The following is a 26,823-nucleotide window of genomic DNA, read 5'->3' on the forward strand; positions in this document are numbered from 1 at the left end:
CCCTGATTAGCATTTAATGGCCCTTTGTCTTCAAGGCATGGCTTCCTCTTGCCTGGGAGAATCTTTTTTCGGAGGTGTTAGCTGTCCCTGATTGCTTCCTGTCTGGATTTCCCCTGAGTGTTGTTCTTTATTTAGGCTTTTCCTTAATCCCTCCTTATTACCCAACATTTTCGCTTATCCAACGCTTTTATTTTTCAGTGATTGGTTTTTTTTTGGGGGGGGGGGCGCGCCAAAATTTGTGTTCGCCTATACTTGAAAATTACTTTGGACCTGCTCTGTGGACTGGGGAAAAGGTAGAATATATACATATAATTAAAATAGTAAAAAGATGACAGTGCAAAGACAAGGCCAAAGTTGTTCTGATTAGTGTTCTCTCTGGAAAGAACATAGTTTTTTTTTCTAGCTGTGATGTTACAGTAACCTTTTGATGTGTTTTCAGAGGCTTGGACTGCACATTATGATGCGTATTTGTTGGAACTCTGGATCATCACTTACTTGTGCCACGTTCAATGGGAATGGGCAAACAAGCCAGAGAATGTATTCCATGGCTTAATTCAGAGGTCCTCAAACTTTTTAAACAGAGGGCCAGTTCACGGTTTCTCAGACCATTGGAGGGCTGGATTATAGTTTGAAAAAAAATTCCTATGAACACTGCACATATCTTATTTGCAGTGCAAAAAAACTTGAAAGAACAATACATTATTTTAAATTAAGAACAATGTTGGCTAACATGAATTTACCAGTGTTTCAATGGGAAGTGTGGACTTGCCTTTGGCTGATAAGATAGTCAAGTGAATTAGGATTGCTGTTGGTGTGTGCCTTTAAGTCGTTTCAGACTTGGGGCAACCCGAAGTCTAAAGTTTAGGGCAGGGGCCAGGTCAATTACCTTGAAGGGCCACATCCAGCCTGAGGGTCTCTCCAGTGACTGTCTTACCTCGTGGCCGATGTCTGGCTGTTTCTGCGAGCCATGGCAAAAATGAAGGACAAATTGATCCCCAGAAGGATCCAGGGAGATTCTAGTCTTAACCTGTTCACATGGCCAAAAAGCTGCAATAGCACTTGCAGACTTGCAACCCCCGAGACAGTGATAACTGCACCACAGAGGACAATCCCAGCTGATTTCCAGCTCTTCCAGAGCTCTGAAGTGTCTGTTGTGCCATTAAATATTATTTCAAGGTCAAGAGTGATATTACATCACACTAGATTATCTTTTGGGTTATTTTTTGAGGAAAGCGTTGCTGTTATGGTGTGGGTCTTCAAATAGTAAAGTTAGTTATTTAGTGTTTCTGAACCAAAAATGCCATTAAAACTCTATGTTAAATAAAGGGGCATGTTCCCTTAGAAAGCTTATTTAATAATTCAGTATTTCAAGTAGTTGCTGCTTGAGGCCTTTTACAAATCAATCTTCTGGATGACAGGCTTGTTAGTTCAGTCTAAAGAAATTGAAGTTCACTAAGCAAGTTCAACAATCATTCAGGCTGACACTTGTAAAACCTAACTAGACAATACGACATCTCATTAGCCAAGCTGCTGAGATCATATTCAGTTACATATTGAAAAAATAGCAGTGTATTGTATTACTACAAGAAATGCTAAAATAACATAAACACAAATCACATAAAGATGTTGCAAACTATTTCAATTGAGGCTATTAATACATCTATATCGTAATCTATCCTTAGTGATGCAATTTTCAAATATACGTTTATAGCTATGTTAGATTATCAATACATACCTGTAAACAATTTAAATCTACCTGAAATAGATATATTAATGCTGTTATCACATTTTATAACCTGCCCAACCTGTGCTCCAACCACGATTTTATTACACTGGTCAACAAACATTTTGGTGCCTTAAAGGTTAGACTGTTTCTGGGTATATTTGATGTACAGATTCCAAAATTAGCACCAGTTTCCCCCCATCATCTCTAGTTTTTGAGATAGAGAACATATGCTATCTACCAGTTTTCATCTGCTTGGCCATAGAAAATAATGATAACCATATTGAAGATACTACAGCCGATGTAGTCTATCCAATGCAATTTTCTGAATCAGCACCCAAAATAACCTCAGGAACAGGCCTAAAAACCAAGACACCAAGACTTTTTTGTTGGGCCATGTTGTTATCAACATTGAGTAAAGAGATGCTCTGTGCTATGATCTTTACCTTGTTTACAACTAAACTTTTGCACACAAAGTTGAAAAATATTGAAATGTCAGATGTATACCTTCTAGTGCAATTAAAAAAAATATCCCGTGAACTTTTAATCAGTGGAGTGAAACAACTTGCAGGAAGGGCAATAATCTGTCTGATAATGTATGATCAAATGTTTCCCTACTCTCCTAGTACATTTGACACAAACATTCTAATGTGAATTCTGTGCTAGATGACATAAACTGCTTACATTATATTTGGCATGTTGCAGTTTTGTTACCACTTTTTTAGACTTGGTAAGAACTTTGTTTCACTTATATCTACCAATATATTTCATCTTATCCCAAAATGCCATTGACCATTTTCTAACTTATTTATTTGTAGTATTTTGTGCCTGTCCTTTCTTTTTCCTTCTCAAGGTTGTATTTGTCTGTCTGAAAGCACTGATGATAAAAAGCACCCATAGAACTAAGGAAATAGAAATGTAAATGGACACAAAATACAAATAATGTCTACAAAAGTGAACAGTCCTAAATTCATGTGTGAATCTCTTTTGCTAGTCTACTGCTGACTTAGTCACGCCAAGTTTATGTATTTAAAATAAACAAGACTTTGAACAATAACACAACCATTTGTGAGTGATAGCTGAAGAGTTTCCAGTCTAAACAGAACGAAGCATGGAACTGGACCAAGAATACTTTAGTCACTCCTCATGTAATTTATTCTCCTTCAGCACAGAGATCCAAGTGCTTGGGACGGAGGAGAGCAACAAAGCAGAGTAATTGTGCCAAAAAGGCAACAGACATTCCCCCCATTCATCAGACTCATATTTTTCCCATATAAAGACTGGTGCTCTCAGTGAAAGAGGGAGATAATTATGAAGCTTAATCCATAGAAGACAGAAGCACTCAGATGAAAGGCAGATCAGCAATTAGTGATGCAGCTTCGGTACACACCTGGATTCATCTCTGAGCCAGGACTCTCATGTTTCTGCAGTAACCAGGAGCACACTGGCACAATTAAAATCTATGGATCAGCTGTTCCCATTCCTAGCATAAGCTGATACCATCACAATGACACATTTGGGTTACTGTAACATGCTCTACACCATATTCTTTGATGAATATTTGGAAATGTCAACTCATCAGTAAGGCAGAAAGCCCTTTATCCCAAAGAGGGGATGAAAAAGCTACATGATTCATAGAAATGACTTTGGTTAATGCGGTCTCAAATCGTATTTTTAAAAGTTATGGATTGCTTCAAATTTTCCCCAAGAATCTGGAACAAACCACAACTTTGGGCCATGGAACAGTTTCTGAAATGGAACCAACCACAACTGATTACACGGCCATCCTGTATTCCCCGGACTTAGCCAGCCCGGGGACATGCGATGGCACTCACTGTTCCTCGCGCATAAATTTTATTTTAACCTCTTGTAGGTTTTTACTGACGTGAGTTCTTATTTGTATCTACCATCTTTTTTAATTATTTAAAACCCCAGTGTAGGGGGAAAGGTAGAATTTTGTATTATTTATTATTTTATTTTAGGACATACACATACATAATTTTTTAACATAGTGGTTGGTGCTCTTTAGTTTTTACCCAATTTGGGTCGCCAGATGTTACTTAATGACAACTCTATCACTTTTGATTATCTGCCATGCGGACAGATAATGGGCATTGCAGCCCAACAGCACTTGTGGCTTTTGAGGTTGGGGAAATGTTAAGGATATTTTTAAGTCAGACATCATATCCACAAGCCTTGTTTCTAAACCCAGACCCCTCTATCCTGACTAAACAAAACAAACTACAGCCTTCAAGATATTACTATATTATAACTACTATCAGCTCTAGTCATATCTAATGTTGAGGAATACAAAATCCTCCGAAGATGCCAGCCATAGATGCAAGCGAAATGTTAGGAGAAAATGCTGCTAGAACACGGCCATATAGCCCAGAAACCACACAACACTACAATACAAGAGTTGTAGTCCAGTATCTGGAGGGCCACATAAAATAGCATGGCAGACCAGATTCGCCCCATGAACCCTGAGTTTGACACATGTGGAGTAAGGGAACCCCTTAAGGTACAGCTTTCAATTCTTGTTTTACTTTCTCTTTACCCTTTCATGCAGCTAACCAAGACCACAATACTATACACATTTAACACAAATTTAACTTAATATCAGTGTTTACTAACAGAGGGATTCAAGATTTAATCGATCAAGATCAGGAAGATTAACAGCTTTTCTTTCATAAATTATCATAAAAGAAGACGGCACCTATCATGCAACATATTTTTTTGAAAAAATTCTTTGAATAGCTACAATACAGGGGCTGATGTCACTGAGGGGTATGAGTTTTAGAGGCTATTTAAAGTATATTTATTGTATCTTAATTCTGTTTTTACCACACTGTTACTATTTAATTGTTTTTTTAACTTTTGTACTGCACTCTGTAAACTTGTCTAGTGTGGGATTGTTAGCCGCCTTAAATCTCCAGGGGGAGAAAGACAGGGTATAAATAAAGGTAATAATAATAATAGTAACATACATTTACCATTGTTATATCAATTTCTCCTATATTAGTTTACGGTACATCACTTTCTCAGTAATGCTTACAGCAGGGATGGACAAGTATGATGGCTAGTGGGTTGCATTGCCCCACTCCCAATAGAGATCATGGAGGGACATACCTATTTTGAAAACAGTTCCCTCAAATGACTCTGAAAGTCTGTAAGATACATTGGGAGGAGGCTATTTTCCCTATTTTAGGCCCCAAGGAGGCCTTTTTTAACAACAGAAATTGAATGGAAATCATTTCCTATTTTCTAAAAAGGCCTCTCGGGCCTACGTTAGTTCAGCTATTTAAACCCCACTCAAGGTGTGGGGGAAAAGCTCAAATGTAACAGAACAGAGAAGTACAATTACATTTTCCAATGCAGATTTTAAAAAGTCTTTATGGTTTTAAATTGCACAAACTAAAAAAAGGACATGAGAACAAGCAACCTTAAATCTTCATGGACCAGAGATTTGTCAGCAATTTTGAATAAGGCTTGTTTTCTTTCCTAGACAACAGCCAAGGGCTGGAAAGGACACCTTCAAAATAGCTCCTATGTAATTACACTCCCCAAGGACAAACTATTTACCTAATGCGTCAAAACTTAATGTTTTGTGAAGGATTTGAAGAAGAATCTTGTGTGAAACACATTCAGAACAAACTGGCACTGAGACACCCAGTCCTCAAACTGGAAATTAGAGCAACTTCAGGAACAGGAAGTGAGAGAGTCATTCCATGCTAAACAAACCTGATCCACAATAGAATCTACATTTCTACAACATTCTATAAATTTGAGGGTGGGAACAGTGATTGAAGTGACATCATCATCAATTTCGAATTGCTACTTAGGAAATTCTCAACCTAAAAAAAGCAGAATTTTGGGATTTTATTCACTGCTACCCGTCTGACATTCAGCACCACTAAATCTCACAGATAGCAATTTAGAAGCTTCTTCAAGTATGCAGTCTGGATTTCACATCCAGGCACACATTAACAGTCCCCACAAGCACCCCTTTAGAATTTAACCAGTGATAAAAGAATAGAGATATTTTTAATCTTTTCTTTCCAAATCCCAGAGGCAGTAGCAGAATGGAAAAAAACAAGCAAAGACCATCTCTTTCTAAAACCCAGTTATGAACTGAAAACAAGCCTATACATTGTTATGTGTTATGCAACTCTACAGACTTTAACCTGTGAGCAAATACCACAAAATTCAATGGCACTTGCTTCTGACTAAAACTAAATGTTCTTATGACACTAGACATGCACAGATCCCAGTGTAAGTGTTCCTAATTAAAGAGCCCACAAACACTGAGCTTTACATCATCTGTATGTTGCATACAATCATTGGTGTTTGGCCAACTAAATTCCAGGAAAAGAAATTCTGAGAATACTTTAGAAAGAATCTGCTGATGTTCAAGAGCTATTTCACAGTGGAATACAGTGCCTTGGAGAGTGGTGGGAATTTCCTTTTTGGAGGTTTTTTAATAGAGGCTGGACGGCCATCTGTCAGGAGTGCTCTGACTGGATGTTCCTGCATGGCATGGGCTTGGACTTGATGGCCCTTGTGGTCTCTTCCAGCTCTATGGCTCTAAAAAGGACAAGCACTACTCCTGCTGAGGCAGCCTAGAACTGCATTAGCTATTTTGACTATGTAACACTGCTGATTCATGTTTAGCTTGCCATCTACTAAGATTCCTAGATCCTTTTCACACTTCTACTCAGAATTCTGCACTATATATTGTTGCAATATCTCTTGTTGCAATATCTTAACTATGGTGACAAGAAGTGACTTATAATCAATACAGTTGCTCCTTTGAGAGGGACTGCAGAGGAAAACCAATGTTTGGGGGCTTGATGGGTGTGAAATCTATGCAGGTGGATTGGGAGTGTGTGTGTGTGTGGGGATTTCCCTGGCCTCCACACAGTTTCCCACCCCTGGTTTGAAAGATAGCAACTATATAACCTAACCTACATTAAGATGGGAAGGGTGAACTATACATCGGATATGGAATACCCTGTGGCTAAAAATAGCACGTTCCCAAAAACCAACTCCCAACAGCCTATGTTTGACCGTGAATACATATTGTATTGTGATAAAACTAATTCACTCAAGTACAAAGGAAGGCAGCAACATATTGCAACAAGTTAACTTACATTCACAGTTTGAGTCCATTTAGCTTTCTATGAAGCTATCATACAATATACAGTGTAACACTTTATTTTAGAAAAATTAAAACAGAATACTTACATATTCCTTCACATTTCTTGTCTTTACAGCTTTGTATGAGTAATATGCAGGATACAGCATTCCAAATACCAACCTGTTAAAAAAATCCACAATTATTTCAGTTTGACAAGATATACACAGCAATTATTCAGAAATAGTAATAGCAGTGCATAGAAAAGAGGAGACAGACTGATTTTTTCCCAGCCACTTTGAAGGTAAAATTTGACCACAGGTAATATGCAACTGCTTTTACAATACTGCAATTAACTCCCCTACTTGAAGACCCTATCAAAACACACTTTATTCCCCAATTCCACTGTAGTATCCATCTTGGAATCATGCATTTCAATTATAAATATTGTAAATTTGTAAAAAATCTTTCTAATTTTGAAGATATTAAATTGTTGTTATTCTTTCTATTTCTTCTATGAGAATATTTAAACATTATTTGATAAAGATAAAGAAGCTTAGTTTAATAGAGTGAACCTTGACCGAAAGGGTTTATTCCATCAAACTGAGCCTCTTTATCAAATAATATTGTTCGTATCTTCAAAATCAGAAATGTTTTTACGAATGACAATATATACAATTGGGTCATTCTAACATTACTTATTCTATAGAAAACTACATACAAGTTATTTATAAATCCAGAATCCTTAGCAAAAAGGAAATTTATCAGAGGTTTTAATATAGATCATGTGTATTCAATGTCTGCAGCAAATCTGCATATTTGCCATTCCTACAAGGGGGCTATTAGATGTGGATTTTTCCTGGAGGCATTGGCATTGTGGACTGAACTGTATGGCAGATGGCTGCCAGTTAATAACTGCAAGCATTCTGCACACAACTTGCAGATATCCTTAAGGGCAGCACCAGATCTTGCTTCATCTTAAAAGCCAAGTCCTGCTTAGTGTTTGGAAGGAAGACCATCAAGGAATACCAGGTACTGTAGGCTATATTTCAGAAGAAGAAACTGGCAAAACCATCTCTGAGTATTTCTTGCCTAAAGAATCCCTATGAAATTCATGGAGTTGCCTTGAGTCAACAGACAACTTGAAGGCATGTACACACATGTACACAGACAGACATGTCTTATGTACAGAACAGAATACTTCCTGGTGGGAAACAGAAAACTGACTTCTGAATTAGATAGAATAGAACTTTGCTAATGGAAGTCTTCTCATTTCAGGCAGACAGTGACACAACCATAAATTGCTTGATGACTGTACAGTGAATACAAATTACATTAACACTTTAAAGTAAACAAATCTGTTCATTTATCACTTAACATATTTGGCAAAGAAAAAGCTTGGCTCAGAGTAACAATTCTTCTCTTTCCCTACATGTCCTTACATGTACCCACAAAGAAGGGTGGGGTGGAAGTTTCAGTACATTACAGCACTATACATACAATCACATTATTCTGTTACAGAATCAGAACCTGGAAAATTTACTTTTAGATTACAACTCCCAGCATCATCCAGCCAGCATTTCCAAGCTCTAATCAGATTTTTACCTTCATAGGTTATTCTTCATAATATGAATGTAAACCTAAGAAAGCAACCACAGTCTATTCATCTGAATACTTTGTTAATTCAAGTCACTTGGAGAAAAATATTATACATGTATTATACTCAGATTTACATTAACTATTGAAGCAAAGGCTTTTAAGGTGATTTCTGAGACATAATCTTAAGATTACTGGCACTGAAATGGTAAGATATAAAACAGGAGAGAAAAACACTTCTGTTGCAACATATGCTGAAAGGGTCACTTGGTGTTTAGCTTTTCTTTGTTACATCAACAGAAGCTTGTCCAAGGACACTTCCTTGTTTACACAAAATAAGACACTAACATGAATGTGCATTTCAGGTGTCATATAAGACAGTATCAGGTCAGTTTCAGTTGGTCCCAGTGTATTGCATGGCATATATCTATTTGAAGGAACAATTGTTTCAGTTCTCTAGGTTTTCAATATCCCCAGTTTTATCCCAAGCATCATACTCTCAATGAAATGGAAACTAAGAATTTCATCACATGAAGCTGGAAAAAACGAGGGAAAGCAGGGGAAACGGTGGAGTTTCATGGGGTTCTGTCTTTAAAAAAGAGGAAGAATTTATTCACTCCCATCACACTAAGATCGCCTCCTCCAGGTTCTAATTCAACCATCATATGGACAGGCGATGACTCCTCCCATTTCAAGGATACCAGCACATTTTTTAAGGCAACAGCCAACTTTTAAGGCAACACTGTCTTCAAGACCCTTCCACTGAAACAGAAGCACCTTTCTTAAGGCGGTACTTTCCCAGGGATCCTTTACATTGAGATTGCCTCCCATTATTTCTCTGGGATTTCGATTATTTAGCTTTAAAAAACATTACATCGGATCATATGAAGTGGTTTTAAATTAACTCTTTCCCCAAGCCTGTGAATTGGCGATTTGGGGAATGGGCACTTTGGCTCCTCCCACACACAGCGTCATTGTTTGATTTACAAGCAGGCAACAAACACGCCTTTAATTCTGGCTCATAGCCCAAAGAAATTTGGCAAGAAACAAAAAGATGGAGTTTAATGTGTTGTCGAAGGCTTTCATGGCCAGAATTGCTGGGTTGCTGTGAGTTTTCCAGGTTGTATGGCCATTTTCCAGAAGCATTCTCTCCTGAAATTTCACCCACATCTATGGCATGTATCCCCAGACCTCACAATCTCTGAGGATGCCTGCCATAGAAGTGGGCTAAATGTCAGGAGAAAATGCTTCTGGAACATGGCCATACCACCTGGAAAACTCACAGCAACCCAGTGATTTTGGAACATGGCCACACATCCCGGAAAACTCACAGCAACCCAATTCAACATAGTTTGTGGCAGTCACAAAAACAAAGTTTCTGGAGTAGAGCAACTATTTTCAAAGCATTTATTTATCATATCAGAAGGGTACTGTTGTAATGTATTTACAAACAAAAACAAAGTAAAAAAACTTGGCATTGTACCAAATGTCCTTTGACCAGAATCTGGCCACTTGGAGTGCCTCTGGTGCCACTGCGAGAAGGTCCTCCATTGTGTACGTGGCAGGGTTCAGACCACATTGTAGTAAGTGGTCAGTGGTTTGCTCTCCCCTACACTTGCATTTCACAGACTCCACTTTGTAGCCCCATTTCTGAAGATTGGCTTTGAACCTCATGTTGCCAGAGTGCAGTGTGTTCAGTGCCTTCCATGTTGTTCAATCTTCTGTGTGCCCAGGACGGAGTCTCTCATGTGGTCTCAGCCATGGATTGAGGTTCTGGGTATTAGCCTGCCACTTTTGGACTCTCGCTTGCTGATGTACTCCTGTGAGTATCTCTGCAGATCTTAGAAAACTATTTCTTGATTTAAGGCATTGGTATGCTGGCTGATATCTGAACAGGGGATGGGTCAGAGATGTCACTGCCTTGGTTCTTTCATTGTTGGCTGCTACTTCCCGGCGGATGTCAGGCGGCGCAATACTGGCTAAATAGTATAATTTCTCCAGTGGTGTGGGGTGTAGATATCCTGTGATAATGCGGCATGTCTCATTAAGAGCCACATCCACTGTTTTAAACGTGGTGAGATGTGTTCCACATTGGGAATGCGTAATCAGCAGCAGAGTAGCAAAGTGCAGGGGCAGATGTCTTCACTGTATCTGGTTATGATCCCCAGGTTGTGCCAGTCAGCTTTCATATATTGTTTCTAGCACCCACTTTTTGCTTGATATTCAAGCAGTACTTCTTGTAGGTCAGAGCACGGTCCAGGATAACTCCCAAGTATTTAGGTGTGCTGCAATGCTCCAGTGGGATTCCTTCCCAGGTAATCCTCGGTGCTTGAGATGCTTGTCTGTTCTTAAGGTGAAATGCACACGTCAGCATTTCAGATGGATTAGGGATCAGCTGGTTTTCCCTGTAATAGTCAGTAAGAGCACCTAAAGCTTCGGAGAGCTTCGGTTCAACCATTTCAAAGTTCCCTGCTTGGGCGGTGATGGCACAATCATCAGCATAGATGAAACTCTCTGTCCCTTCTGGTAGCACTTACCTTCAAAGTAAGTACCACACAATTAAACAGGAAATAACACTTTCAAACCAGAAACAGAAAAATTATCAAATTTTATTACATAGCGTTATTTAAAAAAATGTAAATATAATTTAAGGTGATTTTATCTATGAAGTACAGCATTTCTTTCTTTTGAAAAAATCAAAGATATCAAACAATGACTATCCCAAATGCATACTTTTGGACACAAGCTGTAAAACTGCTTACTTCTACTCTGACCTATAGTCCCTTTATTCTGAACAAATACTCTACTACCTGACCTCAACACTACAATAACTAACAGTCTGTAGAAAAATATATTTGATGAGACTGTGCTGGTCATGCAGCAAACTACAATTAGATCCAAACGAAACATTCTCATGATACTTGGATCAACCAAGAAGCACAAGAGGCATTGCTCTAGCCTTCAAAGCTTCCCCTGGTGATGAGGTTCTTCATACAAGAGAAGAAGCGTGACAATGTCAAAGTTATGGGCCTGCATCTTGTTAGAGATGTTTACTTAAGATGGCCTTGAGGGAGGATTTATGACGGTAGAGACCCACCCATTGTCCACGTAGAAACTGAAGACAATGGCAGTACTGCTAACGGAGAAAGGAATTTTATTACCTGATTTTACTGCCTTTGTCTTCTGTCCTTGCATATGGGTGGGGCCTCCACCCGCATCTATCTTCCTTCAACACTGCTTTTAAGACTATCTCACATAGCAAGGAAGAAACAACATCTATCCAGCAATCTAGCTCAGTACATATTGTGTGCTGCAAAAGCACTGGAACCTATTTGTGACTAGTATTATTTTAGCGTGTGCACTTCACTAACATGTGAAATATTGCAAAGAGTCATATTCTTTCAGTGAGGATTTTGTTTTTCTAAACTCAAAGAGCTCCCTTCTATTTAATACTTGGTTGCCATGGCAGCCTGGTGAACTATGCTTTATATCACCAGATGGCTGTTTTCAATTCAAAACAGGTGCTGGCTGCACTCCAGATCTTTCGCTTATTTCCTCAGGCCTCAATGTCTATAGAGAACAGGTTTATCACAAGAACGTTACCCAAGGGAGGCCCAATTGTTTTATCATCCTGCTGGGAGGCATGGGAAGCAGGAGCTGACAGACGGAAGCTCACCTGGCTTTTCCGGATTCGAGCCAACCTTTCGGTCAGTAGTCCTGTCAGCACAAGGGTTTAACCCATTGCACCACAAAGGGCTCCTTCAAATGAGTTGAATAAGAGTTGTTAGTCACAACCAATTAAAGTCTCACTGACTCATGGATGGTGTGTCCTATGCTTTTATGCAGGCACAGGTTTTACCTAGAATTCCAAAATTGTCCAAAATTGTTCATCTGTGTAGCTGAGATAGTGTACATTGAATCCTAAGAAACAAATATTTTACTTTGTTTCATGTACAAAGTATTACAAAATATTTTGTATGCACAGGCTACATGCATATGAAACAAATTAATTTTGTGAAGATTGTACGAATATGAAACATAAATTTTGTGACCTGGGTCACATTTCCAACATATCTCACTATGCGCAAGGAAGTATTCCAAAATCTAAAACATACAAGTATCCCAAAATGTGAGAGGTGGGGGGACCTTCTGCTCCCAAGCATTTCAGAAACCCAACTTGTATTTTAGAACCTCTGTGGTTATCTGGACAACACAATCAGAGGTACATTTCTGATTGTTCACTTAGCCTAATTTTAAAGAATAAATTGTGTGAGCATAGACTGCACCATATTAATTACCAGGGAAGAATAAATGTTGATTGAAGGAGATATGATAAGAGTCTCCTGCTTGCATTATTACAAAGGCATTGCATGTCTCCCTGTGTGCCTCCAGTTTAAGAAAGGGTTTTATAAATTACACATGTAGTTCAAAATGAGTAATCTAATATGTACTGGCTTCTTGATTCCAGCTTGGAAGAGATCCTGGATCTTGAAATCAGGAATTCATAACTTTAGGGCTGTGAACTGGCCTAGTGAGTGTCCTGGGACTTGGTGTATTCAGACCTGAAAGTTCCGTTCAGGCACAGGACATGAGATATGCAGCATTAGCTTAGAGAGGAATTTCCAATATATTTACAGAATGCTGCTCTTTCTTAGTACTGTTTAGCTGTCAGGACCCTGGCTGCAGAGCACCAATAACCTTACACAGAGGCCAGTCTCTATCTAATATCTTTATTAAAGAAATATATAAAATCAATAAAAACAAGTGAAGAATATAGTTCAGAAGCAGACCTTTCAGATGAGGTCAAATATAGTCCAGAAATGTATTGTCCAATATAAGATATTAGAGTTCAAAGTTTTAATCCACTTGACCGAAACACACACTTTGCCAAGCAATAGTGTGGGGAAATAACAGAGTCCTTAAAGTCCAATGAAGCTTGACAACAAGGCTGGAAATAAACTTGATTCTTGACTAGATCCGTGACTGGAGGCAAGACAAACATGAAGCATGAACAGAGTCCGTGGTAAAACCGTGAGACAAGGCAAGGCTTGAAGCTTGATCCGGGAAGCAAGGAACTGGGATTACGAAGTCCACACACGATCTCTCTCCTCAAGCTGATCAATTGACTCCGCAAAGAATCCCTCGCGCCAAAAACCTATATTGGGTCTCTTTTTCCCGCCAACAGAACTCTTTCCCTAGAGAACGAGAAGCGAAACCCAACTCTGTCCAGATGCATGACTCCTTAGAATTTCCCAAGGGAAACAGACCTAATCAGCCATTTGTTTGGCAGCGATTCTCAGGCTTCTCCGATTAGCCTCCCTGACTCCCCTATCTTTAGAATAATTTTCCCTCCTGGAAAACGAGGGGGAGTTCTGCCCAAGGCCTGTTTGGCTGAATTCTTGAGGGCAAACATCAACATCCTGCAGGTGAAGAGACTCCGGCTCTTGCTGAACCGGCGAAAACCCCATGTTTTCCTCTTCGTCTGCCACAATAGTACTAGGAACAGGACTACAAGGCCCATGAGTCATCACATAAGCCCTAGAATGAGAACACATACATTTATGGCCCTGACAAAGCTACAACACTTATTGCTCATTACCACTTGTGTTATTTACCTGCATTAGTCACATATGTTTCCCTCTTATGAATGAATGCAATAGTACATATCATAGAGTCTCAATGTTTTTAGGCTATCAGTAATAATTGTAAAGGCGGAAGAGGATCAAGAATCTTGAACATCTTCAGGATGACCAAGCCACTAATATGCAAACTGGAGAAACTGGACAAGCAAGTATTCAAAGCTTTGTACAAAAAGATTGTGAGGCTTCATTTAGAAAATAGTATCCTGTCATCCACTTCTTTACATGCAACATCTAGGATACTGTTATTCCTACAGCTACTCACATTTGTTATGTTAATATTTGAAATAAAAAATCTAGAGCTATTGTGAATTTCCAAGATGTTAATGAAAAAGCAGCTGCATAAGTATATAATCAAATGTTTGCTTTAACTGAATCACTGAAATGTATAATGGATAAAATAGATCCCGGGTAGTAACACGCGCAGAACACCAACTATTTAGAGAGCATGAAAGCATAGCAGCCCCTACAACCATGGGCATATTTGAAAACATTTTATATTCATGCTATCTACTGGCACTCTCTGTAACTCAAGTATGTCTATTTTTGCTTTCATTATAAACTAAAGCAGTTCCTGGTCACCGATAAAGTGGACTTATATACCAAAAGAATGAATACACACTGTACACCTCCTCTTTCCCCTCAATTCAATTTCTTTTCTTTTCTTCTCTTTAAGTCACAATGGAAGAGATAATAACTCTTCGACAAACTGTCATTGGCCACCAGCCTCTTGCCACAATCTCTACAGCCAAAACAACCTTCTTTACAGGTACCACTAAGTTTCCAATTTCACTGTGGTGATGTGTGTAGACCAGCGTTCCCCAAACTTTCACTACCCACATATCCTGAACCACAATAATTCTCATCCCCACCAAACAGGCTAGGGAGGATGGTTATAGTCGCCCAAAATATCTGGCAAATGCCTTAGAAACCACACAGGAAGACTGAAGTAGAATTTGAAGATACCTCATAAACCACACTTTGAAGACAACTCTAAGGCATTAACTGAAGCTGGATTTCCATCTGTCAGGGATACTTTGATTATGCTTTTCCTGAATGGCAGGGGGTTGGACTACATGGTTCATATGGTCTCTTCCAACTCTATTATTCTATGAACTCAAATGTGCATACATGAATTCACCAGCACTGCTGAGACAGTGAAGAAAGAACCCCAAGTATAGGAAAGAAGAATTTTAAAAGGGCTGCATTTCAAGTAACATACTTTCCAATGCCTTCCCAGGTAATTTAGAAGAAAAGCATACAGAAGTTTATGTTGAGATAGTACTGATTTTTCAGGTTTTGCTTTCCATCACCTCTGAATATTGGTTCATTTTGACAAAAAACTGAAACAAAATTCTCATGTCTAATGTCATTATCAAAAACTTCTTACTAACAACAATATCAAGAATGCTATGATTTTACAGGTTTAATTTAGGTTCTGAGAAAGTGATGAATATTTTCCTAACTCTGTTACTAGAATAACATTTTTCATTTTCTGTAGAAATTACAATAGTTTGCTTATCCCTTATTCAGCTAGCGGGAGTTCTCCTGTACAGTGCTGTACTGTATTCCCCCCCCTCCCCCGAATATCAGGCCTCTTATATCTTCAGTAATTTCCCAACCTTGCATTTCATTCACAACAAAAGTGGTAAATTAACAAACAGCAAGGTTTTTGAAACCGGGGCAAGGCAAGGATTTCTGCCATTTCAGTTGTTCTAATATTTAAAATAACCGAATATCTGAAACATTTCTGATCCTGAGCATTTCAGATCAGGGCAACTGAAACTGTACATCATTCCCCCCCTGCAACATAAGAGATGTAAGCTTCTTCAGCTTGGAGCTGTGTTCCTTGTTTTTATTTCCATCCTTTATACAAAGGTTTCTTTGAAACAGCATCTTTGTTCTCTGAGAGCAGAAAAATGTAGCCACATGCAACATTCCCTGCCTGGCACTCTTGATGAAACAGTATGGATAAAAAGTTAAGGCCATTATCAAGTGGCTTCAACAAAGTGCAATTATAAACAACCTCTGAGCCAACATGATACCGCTCAATGTCTTTTAGCACACAGAAAATTTATTCTTTGGTATACTGGGTTTCCCAAATCAGCAAGCAGTACCTTAATACTGTTTTTCTTAGTAGCCTGTGCCCAGTAACATACATGAAACTGATAAAACTATGTCAGAAATATGGAGTAAATTTTTTATTACATATGCTATTCTCAAAGAGATTATTTTAACATTAAATTTTGAACCAGAGTCCCTCCATTTCCCTCACTATTAAAATATTCTTCATGATATCGTTTTCATTCAGTAATCAAGGATCCATAGACAAAAGACATATGGCCCGGTACTTTTACAACTGAAAAACATCAGACATCATAAAGACATAACTGAGTTTAAGTACACAATACACACGAGTTTGGACCCAAGTTAAATTACACCCTTCATCTCTCTGACTAGCAATACAGTACCACAAATTTCAGAATACAAACATCATCATAAACTCAGTCAAAATATTTTATATTCTCTCCAGTTTGCCAAACCGATAATCCCATTGTACACAGGAAGAAGCGTAAGTATGGTCTTTCTAACTTTACTACACACAGAAAAGACTGACTCCATGGACAATCCTGAAAATTCATGTATGAGTCTAAAACAATTAGTCAAAAAACCAACCTCCAAAACCTGGGTAAACTTATCCACAGAACAATGTGCACATTGTACTTTAACTCTTTCAAAAAAGGAATTTCTTTGAGTGAAAAAAAGCAAGAGCTTAGTGTGTCCTAAGAGATATGGGAGAAGCACCAACCCCTCTCTACTCTCTCTGTCATGGAACCCAGTTACAGGGCTTTGGTAATTCAGCCCTGTAACTGGGAGTCATAACATAAACAATCCCAGGAGCACCTGGCAGAAGAAGATAGAATATGCCTGGGAACTTGGGGCCGAAAGTATAAACAATTATAATTGGTCTAGTGTGTGAAAATGGTAGTAATGTGATATTGGGGGTGGGACTTGATGATGATATTTACGTGTGGTGTTACGTAGCATCAAAAGTTATAAAAGTAGTTGTATGTAAACATTGGGTCATTCCTGACTTTTCCAAAGTCATGTGTTCTTCAATAAAGATTGGATTTGAGAGCAGCCATCTCTGATCTGCGTTCAGACTGATCCTTTGAAGTGAGCAGGACAATTAAGTCAGGAATCCAGTTCTCACCCTCCTGCAAATTTGCAGTGAAGTGATAATGAGCAGGGAAGGAGATCAAAGCCATGACGGAGCAAAGGGGCCTCCGCTGGGAGCTCTGCCGTTGGCAGAAGAGACATTGCAAGCCATAGCTTCCTCTACGGGGTACCCCAAGCCGGACGGCGTGACCCAGAGGATTCCCAGAGGGGGAAGAGGCGTTCCGGCGGCGGCAGAAACCAGTTGGGGATCTGGAGGAAGCATGCCGGAGACCGTGGCCCAGCGGTTATCCATCCTGGAAACTCATTTATCCAGGCTGTCGGATACCGTGGGGAGAATAGTGCCAATATTGGAAGAGAATCTCCAAAAAGAGCACATCCGATATGGCGCCGAGAGAGAGCCAAGCAAAGGAGGCGATTGGAGCCAGAGGGGACAGCGAGCTTCAACGCAGAGTCCCGCGGCGGCAAGGGACGAGGGAGACGAGGAATATTGGCAAGAGCTGGAGTTCCGGGACAGAATGGCGCGCGAAGTGGAGCGCCAGCAAGCTCTGGGAACTCTGAGGCCGCCAACCCCAACAGAGCTCCCAACCCCCCGAATGGGCGTCGGAGTAGAAAGACCACTGGGGCCAGGGATCGGGTCCAGTGGATTAGCTGACGAAGGCGGAGAGGAGCAGGAGATCCAGGAAGAGGAGGAGGATGTGCCGTACGACGAGGAAAGGCAAGATGCGGGGGCTACAGCGAGGCCAGTATGCGGATGGGGGGAAGGGCCGACAGCGGCGGCAGGATTTCGGGAGCCGCGCAGAATGACCACCGGAGTGGGGCGCGGCGTGATCCAAGGAAACCCGATGCAACCCTTCCCCATGCCTCCCAGACAGCATCAACGGGCCGCTGAATGGATGCCAAGAAGGGAAGATCTCAAGCTAGAATACGGAGGGGAATCAGCCGAACTGAACTTTTTTCTAATTAGCATCAGGGGATACATGGAAGACAATGCACACACATTCCCCTCCGAAGCAAGCAGGGTTCGGGCCATCGGCAACACACTAAAGAGAGGAGCGGCCAGCTGGTATGTGCAACTACATGCCAGACAGGACCCATGCCTGAGGTCAGTGCCCCGCTTCCTCGCCGCACTGGAAAACCGGTTCAGAGACCGGCTAGAGCAATTGAGAGCTCGAGACCAGCTTAGAGGAATAAAGCAGAGGGACAAAACGGTGCCCGAGTACGCAGAAGAATTCCTCCACCTCGCGGAAAGGGTACCAGAGTGGTCTGAAGTGACCAAAGTGGAATTATTTAAAGAGGGACTACGCCCCGAGATTTTCAGCTGGGCAGCGCACAGAGATGACCCCGAAACGCTCCAGGGATGGATTCAACTAGCGGGGCGTGTTGAATCCACCCTGGCCCAAGTAAAGCGCTTCAGGAGCAGCGGCGGCCAGCAAAGACCGGTGGCGAGAGGTCGAGGAGAAACGAGGAAGCAGGAAAGACCCGGAGGGAGGCCGGGGATTCCCTCCAGAGGAGACGACAACAAACCTAAACCGGGATGCTTTGTATGTGGGAAGACGGGCCATCGAGCAGCAGAATGCTGGGCACGGAAGGGGGAGCCGCCAAAACCCTCAAAGCCCAAGCCAGCAACCGGGAGGCGTGCGGAGGAGGAGGTGCAAGCCCCAGAATCTCCAGAAAAATTGGTGAGTCGGGACAAACGCATGATAGTAGTGCCAATCTGCCTATCGGGGCTAGAGAATCGGGCCACCTGCAAGGCATTTGTGGATTGTGGTTGTTCCAGGAATATTATAACTCCAGAGTTAGCAGGAGCGTTGAAATGCCAGCAGATGGCGCTTGACTCCCCAATTGCGTTTTCGCAGCTAGACGGATCAGTGGCTACTGGGGAAGTATCTACAAAGGAAATACGGGAGGTCCCATGTAAAATAGGCAAATGGGAAGGAAGAATATCCTTTGTGATAGCCCCTATTGCCACATACCACGTAATATTAGGGATACCATGGCTCGAACAGGCAAATCCCGAAGTAGATTGGAGAGGAAAGAGCCTAGCATTTAAAGAACAGCAGACGCAATGGGAGATAAGCAAGATTGCAGAAGAGGAGGACGAGGGAGATGAAGAAGGTGAAATAGACCCACTGCTATTGCCACCTGAATACAGAGACTTTGTGGATGTGTTCAATCAGAAAGAGGCAAGTAAATTACCTCCCAAAAGGAATATAGAAGTAGAAATTGAAATAACCCCCGGAGCAAACTTACCAAAACCAAAAGTGTATCCCATGTCTGTGCAGGAGAAGGAGGAATTGAGGAAATACATTGATAAAAACCTGGCGCGGGGCTTCATTAAGCCATCCAATTCTCCTCTCGGGGCCCCAGTGTTATTCAGGAGAAAGAAAGACAACTCCTTAAGATTGTGCATTGATTATCGAAATTTAAATGCAATTACTAAGGACAATAAATACCCTATGCCCTTAGTAAAGGATTTAATTACCGTATTGAAAAAAGGGAGCATATTTACTAAACTTGATTTAATTGAAGCATATCATAAATTAAGGATCAAACCGGAAGATACTTGGAAAACTGCATTTTCCTGCGCATTCGGCCATTTTGAATATAAAATTTTACCTTTCGGTTTAAAAAATGGAGGCGGGTGCTTTATGCAGCTTATAAATGAAATACTGCACCCATTGTTGTACAGAGGGGTATTCATATTTCTTGATGATATCTTGATTGTGACTGAAGATAAGGAAAAGCACGTGAAATTGGTCCGGGAAGTTTTGCAGAGACTAAGAGAAGCAAAGCTGTACGCAAAACTGTCCAAATGTGAATTTAATAAAACTCAAATTGACTTTCTGGGGTATCGGATATCTCCAGAAGGGTTAGCTATGGATCCAGCTAAAGTATCAGATGTAAAAGAATGGGGAGTGCCTCAAACAAGGAGGCAATTGCAATCGTTTCTGGGGTTTGCAAATTTTTATAGATCCTTCATAAAAGGCTTCGCGCAAATAACTGCACCCCTTACTGAACTTTTAAAAACAAAAGGGAAAGGAGAGACAGCAAAAGTAAAAGCTCCTGGCGCCAAACTAAGTTGGACGCCAGAATGCCAAAAGGCATTTGAAACCCTAAAAGAATGCTTCACAGAAGGACCCATTCTAAAACACCCCGATATCAGGAGCCCTTTCATAATCCATTGCGATGCCTCAGACTGTGCGTATGGGGCAGTACTATTGCAAAAGGATCAAAATGGGAACTTAAAACCCTGTGGATATTTGTCCCGGAAGTTCAGCGAAACTGAAAAATGTTGGCCGATATGGGAAAAAGAGGCACTAGCCATATTAAAAGCCTTAGAATGCTGGCGACACTTTCTCGAAGGAAGCGGAATCCCATTTGAAATTTGGTCTGACCATAAGAACCTCCAGTATTTAAAGTCCCCTCGAAAATTGTCCCCCAAACAGATTAGATGGGCACAATACTTCAGCAGGTTCGATTTCCAATTAAAGTTTTTTCAGGGGAAGCAGAATGTCTTGGCAGATGCTCTTTCACGCATGCCTCAACACGAAGGAATACCCACAGCAAAAGAGGGAACAGTATTCTCTGACAAACAATGGGGTTTAGCTGTCAGAACAAGAGCACAAACCCAAAAGGAGAACACTGCTATGGTTGAACTCGACGGAAAAGATAATTGGGGAAACGAGCTGAAACAGTCTTATGAAGGAGACCAGTGGATCGCATCCAATGCAGAACAGGGGGAGCAGAAGGGGGGATTTTGGTTTGTGAACAAGAAACTGTATATCCCAGCAACATTAAGGATCAAGATTTTGCATCGTTTTCACAACAACCAGAGCGCTGGTCATACAGGAATTACAAAAACAACAAAAGCAATAGCAAAACATTGCTGGTGGCCAGGGATGAGGAAGGACATAAAAAATTATGTTGTTCAATGTGATGATTGTGCCAGAAATAAATCGAGAGGAGGGAAGCCAATGGGATTATTACAAACAGTAGCAGAACCTACCAGACCTTGGGAATGTGTAGCTATGGACTTTGTGGGGGAACTACCGGTTAGCAAAGGACATCGTTATATTTGGACAGTATTGGACCTGTTTTCTAAACAGGCCCACTTTATAGCACTGACGAAACTACCATCAGCCGAGAAACTAGCTGAATTGTACATAAACCACATTTACAAACTGCATGGATGTCCCAGTAGAGTGGTCAGTGACAGAGGAGTACAATTCACAGCAAAATTTTGGGAAAAATTCCTGGAAATGCTAGGAGCAGAAAGGAGTTTAAGTTCTGCTTTTCACCCCATGACAAATGGGGCGGTAGAACGTACTCAGCAGACACTTGGGCAGTTCCTTCGAATGTACTCTAACATGAGACAAAATGACTGGTCTCGGTGGTTGGCTTTTGCAGAACTAGCTTTTAATTCGACTATACATTCAGCAACAAATAAAACCCCCTTTGAAGTAGTTTACGGGTATGAAATACAGCCTCTGCCCCAGCTGCCGAGATGGACAGAGAATGAGGGAACAGAGGCAGGGAAATGGAAAGCGCAAATGATGGAATGCTGGAGTCAAGTGACTGCATCCTTAAAAGAAGCACATAAAAAGTATAAAGTATTCGCAGACAGAAAGAGGGTGGAAGGTGATAAATTGGAGAAAGGAGATTTAGTGTGGCTAAGTACCCAAAACATCAAACTGGGGCTACCTTCGAAAAAATTGGGCCCTAAATATATTGGACCATTTAGAATACAGGGTGTTATCAACGAGGTGACTTTCCAGTTGGCATTGCCAAAAAGTTTAGGGAAAATACACCCTGTATTCCATCGTAGCTTACTGAAAAAATATATGGGTACTTTGGACAAAATGGACACATAGAATTATTGTTTTGTTTCAGGCTTGTGATGAAAGAAGAACCGAAGAGGAGGACGAAGAAAAGGAGGGCACCATGTCATGGAACCCAGTTACAGGGCTTTGGTAATTCAGCCCTGTAACTGGGAGTCATAACATAAACAATCCCAGGAGCACCTGGCAGAAGAAGATAGAATATGCCTGGGAACTTGGGGCCGAAAGTATAAACAATTATAATTGGTCTAGTGTGTGAAAATGGTAGTAATGTGATATTGGGGGTGGGACTTGATGATGATATTTACGTGTGGTGTTACGTAGCATCAAAAGTTATAAAAGTAGTTGTATGTAAACATTGGGTCATTCCTGACTTTTCCAAAGTCATGTGTTCTTCAATAAAGATTGGATTTGAGAGCAGCCATCTCTGATCTGCGTTCAGACTGATCCTTTGAAGTGAGCAGGACACTCTCTTCTGGCCCTTTTGGGTGTCTGGGTGGGAAAATGATATCAGTGAAGGCTGAGTTCCTGAGGTGGTCTCAACAAATCCACAAGCCCTATCATAGTTAATAATTTGGCCCTTAAACCTGCCCTTGACAAATACATGAGGTCAAGTTATACATAAATACTTTTTCTTAGACATTAACATCTCACTCAAGAGTGAACAACCAAATCCAGGCCCACCTTTTTCACTTTAGAGATAAGGTGAGCTGTCAGGAAAATAAAAGTGCTGCCATGACACAGACTGGTGTCTTGGGAATATGTGGTGCTTTCTTCTGAGCCCATCAGAGAAATCAGTACTCATCTCTCATTAGTGATCAGGAATATGAACAATTTAATGGCATTCAAACATTAAGAATGTTGATCTTTAAATACTTTAAAGATCCAAAGAGAAGATTAAAGTTTAACTGTAATAAGAGCATTGTATGCCTGTAAGTTACATCTGAACAATCATGTTTGGTGAGAAAGTATTCAAATGGATGCAGTCTACATATGTGTTGCATTTCTTGTATTTGTGGATCCTCACAACACAGTAGACCTTCAGGGTCAAAAAGGGTACACATCCCAATTATGGTTTATACTTTAATACTTTATTTTAGTTATCCCAGGCAGCATTCAGAAAAATAAGGGTTGCCTTTGGTAAGGATGAAGTGCAGAGACACAATAATATTCTGTCACTCTGCACTTCATCCAATATCCAGCCCTATGATATGCTGCTTGCATTGCCCCATGCCCGGCCCTGTTATAGCCTGGTCACACCCATTGTACTATGGTAATTGGTTTCATTGAGTATTGTTTTGATTGAATTTAACTCTGTTTTATATTCTTACATTTTATTGAATTGTACTTTTATTTTGATTGTTATATTTAACTATGTGTTATTTTAATAATGTTTTTGCTTTGATGTATTGTTTTGTATTTGTGTCTATGGGCACTTTGTCCCTTATGTAAGCCTCCCTGAGTCCCTTCCGGGAGATGGTGGCAGGGTATAAGAATGAAGTTGTTGTTGTTGTTATTATTACTATTATTATTTATTGACACAACAACATAGTATGACACAGCAAACGAGATAGATATGCTGGATTTCATATCACAAAATCACAAGTCGAACACTTCCCAAGTGTCTAGGACTGTGTGATGTATTTTCGGATGATGATGATGATATTATTATTATTATTACAATTATAGGCTGCATCAGAAATGCAACACATTAAAATAAGATGGGTACAAAAGGTCCACACTTAATAGCCTTGATACTGAAGAAACTGAATTCACCTGACATTAACTGAAACATTTATGAAATATTGAAGCATTCTTCTGTTTCTCTACACCTGTAGTAAAGTACATTAAAAAGATTACTAACTTAACCTGAGAATGAGAAGTTTTGTTTCCCTATCTCTTCAACTGGTTGCTTATAACCCTATAATGCAGTGACCCGGTAAAGCAAATGAACAGCAAATCTGTTATTATATATGTCAACAGAGTGAATCAAAGGCAGCATTTATGAACAAAGAGCCTCAAAGATTATGTATATATGATGTTTAAAGATAGGGTGACATAGCAAAGCATTTTGCTGTGTATCTAAAAGTATGTAGTTGACCAAGATTCTATGTAAAATACCTCATTTTCAAAAGTGAAAATTTTCTTACACAGATCAAGCAGAAATCTTTCTATGAAGTGTCACTTTTTACTGCATAACACAGATACAGAGATTTTACAGCAAAACACAAATACAGAAATCTGTACTTTTAAGATATCAATCATCCAAAATAACATATTCTCACAGACAATGCTTCTCTGGGCTTTGAAATAGTAAGGTGGAAGTATCTGATTTGATCTTACAACTTTTATACACATGCCTGGTGAGGATGTGTTAACTTTTGTACATCAATACAAATATTTTGTACCTTCACAATGTTGAATATCTTGTGTACATCAAATGGTAACCACCTTAATTAAGTCAACTTCAGTTCCAGGTTAATGAGACATGCCGCATTATCACAGGATGTCTACGCCCCACACCACTGAAGAAATTATATTGTTTAGTCGGCATTGCACCACCGGACATCCACTGGGAAGTAGCAGCCAGCAATGAAAGGACCAAGGCACTGACATCTCCAGGCCATTCTTAAATCAAGAAATAGTTTTCTAAAATCTACAGAGATACTCATAGGAACACCTCAGCAAGCAAGAGCCCAAAAGGGGAGGGCTAAAACCCGGAACCTCCATCAGTGGCTGATGCTGGATGAAATAGTCCTTCCTGGGCACACAGAAGACTGAGCGAATTAGAAGGCGCTGAACAGACTGCGCTCTGGGACCACGAGATGCCAACCTTAAGAAATGGGGCTACAAAGTGGAGTCCACGACATGCGAGTGTGGAGAAGAGCAAACCACAGACCACCTACTACTATGCAGTCTGAGACCTGCCACATGCACAATGGAGAACCTTCTTATAGCAACACCAGAGGCACTCCAAGTGACCAGCTACTGATTAAAGGATATTTAGTATAATGCCAAGTTTTTTTAAGTTTGTGTTTTCAAATACTTTACAACTTGTACCCTCAGTTTGCTTCTGACACAATAAATAAGTTCCAGGTTGCTACACAACAAAATGTGGAAAAGACATAGGTGTGTACAAGCATACTTTTACAGAGTGCTGTAGAGCGAGGGACTCCTTGTAAACTTTTTGCCAGCACCCAAAGAACTTTTTACACAGGCAGGTCTTGGCTACTGACAAGTTTAGAAAATAGCTTTTAGAGGGCAGTGTTGCAATTTTTAATCAATGTATTTAAAATTACTTTTTGACATAAGTATTTCAGTATTATATTTACTGTATTGTGCTTTGACATTACGACTTTTTACAGTTTCATATATGCCTGATTTCAATCTTGTGAGCTGCCTTGAACCTCAAGTTTAGGGCTGGGCACGAACTCTTTCAGAGAAAATGTAGCCCCATTTAGACATGTTGGCCACATCCTGCATTTTCATTTTGTCCAGACTGAGCCTCACTTTACAAGATTTCATCTAGAAAAGCAAAATACTGTTTCTGCACATCTGCTTGAGACAACCATAGAAAGCAGACTTGTATGTCAATAGTAACTAAGTGACAACAAATCCCATATACTGCTGTTGTGAAATGTGTTTTGTCTTTATTATGTTTTGGTTATGACTGAATGTTTATACTGTTTATCAGTATTTATTTAATTTATTGTGTATTTTAATGACATTTAATGGTTGCTTTTATGTTGTAAGCCACTTCAAGTCCCCATGATGAGATGGGGCAGGATATAAATAAAGGTTGTTTGTTTGGTTGATATATCTGCAAGACTCTGCTGAACAGCCTAAGCGGCAAGAAAGTGGAATCAAACCTTGCAGATAATCCCTCACTAGAAACTTTGCAGTGAGCACCACTCTACCGCCTCTGAAAACACTACCCCAGCACCACTAATACTTTCACACATCATCTTCTTGAAATAAAACTCCAGTAGGAATGGAAACACCACAAATCTGCACCTCCAATTTGGGCTTCCATACTCTGAAGCTCAGTATCACTAGGAGACTGATGAGCAGCAAAAAAGACAAACATATGTACATATTTCCTCTGACACCAGTTGTTGCCACTGTGTGCCTTGCAGTGGAATTGGTTGGGGGGAGGGGTGCTCTTGTCATCTTCTGAAGCTGAGAGCGCGTGACTCAAGATGACCCAGTGGATTTCCATGGCCAAGAAGGGATTTAAACCCTGGTCTCCAAAGTCATAGCCCAAGGCTTGAATGATTGCACTACACTAGCTCTCCATAGAGCAACCAAAACAGTCTCAACATTGCTGGTAGTCATAATGCTTTCCTCTCAATACTGTAGATGGTCACAAGTTTATCCATTACATTCTTTTAATTAAGGATTGCAAATGCAATTTGTATACAGCATGAAACTAATGAATAGTTTTATTCATTCATAACCTGATGAAAGTACATATTGTTAGGGCTATGTAAAAAGACCTCAAAGCTTTTACAGCTTCATAAGAAAAAATATATATAACTGTGTTCAACATATACCAGAGCACAGCAAGTTTTTAAAAAACGGCTTGAGATACATCAGAGAAATCTGAACATTTGGCACAGACAAAAAAATGTCTGTCAGCTTGCTGGTGCCTAATAAGCAGCCGTAGCAAAAAAGCCTCCAGTATTTCAGGGTAGAGCAAAATTCCCCTATAGT

At 40.2% G+C, this 26,823-nt stretch overlaps 2 protein-coding genes across 2 annotated transcripts in view; one reads left to right on the top strand and one right to left on the bottom strand.

Annotated features, from left to right (window-relative positions):
• Positions 1 to 26,823, bottom strand: part of reep3 (receptor accessory protein 3) — a 60,550-nt gene that overhangs the window by 24,205 nt on the left and 9,522 nt on the right. The window contains exon 2 of the mRNA XM_062975771.1: positions 6,968 to 7,040. Within this exon, the coding sequence (XP_062831841.1) occupies positions 6,968 to 7,040 (73 nt within the window). The remainder of the gene's footprint in view (positions 1 to 6,967; positions 7,041 to 26,823) is intronic.
• Positions 16,684 to 24,152, top strand: LOC134297642 (uncharacterized). Its single transcript, XM_062975770.1, has 2 exons — positions 16,684 to 18,951; positions 22,163 to 24,152. The coding sequence occupies exons 1-2, from the start codon at positions 17,335 to 17,337 to the stop codon at positions 22,244 to 22,246; spliced, it is 1,701 nt and encodes a 566-aa protein (XP_062831840.1). The 5' UTR covers positions 16,684 to 17,334; the 3' UTR covers positions 22,247 to 24,152.

The sequence above is a fragment of the Anolis carolinensis genome, chromosome 3 (assembly GCF_035594765.1).
Source record: "Anolis carolinensis isolate JA03-04 chromosome 3, rAnoCar3.1.pri, whole genome shotgun sequence".
NCBI classification, from domain to species: domain Eukaryota; kingdom Metazoa; phylum Chordata; class Lepidosauria; order Squamata; family Dactyloidae; genus Anolis; species Anolis carolinensis.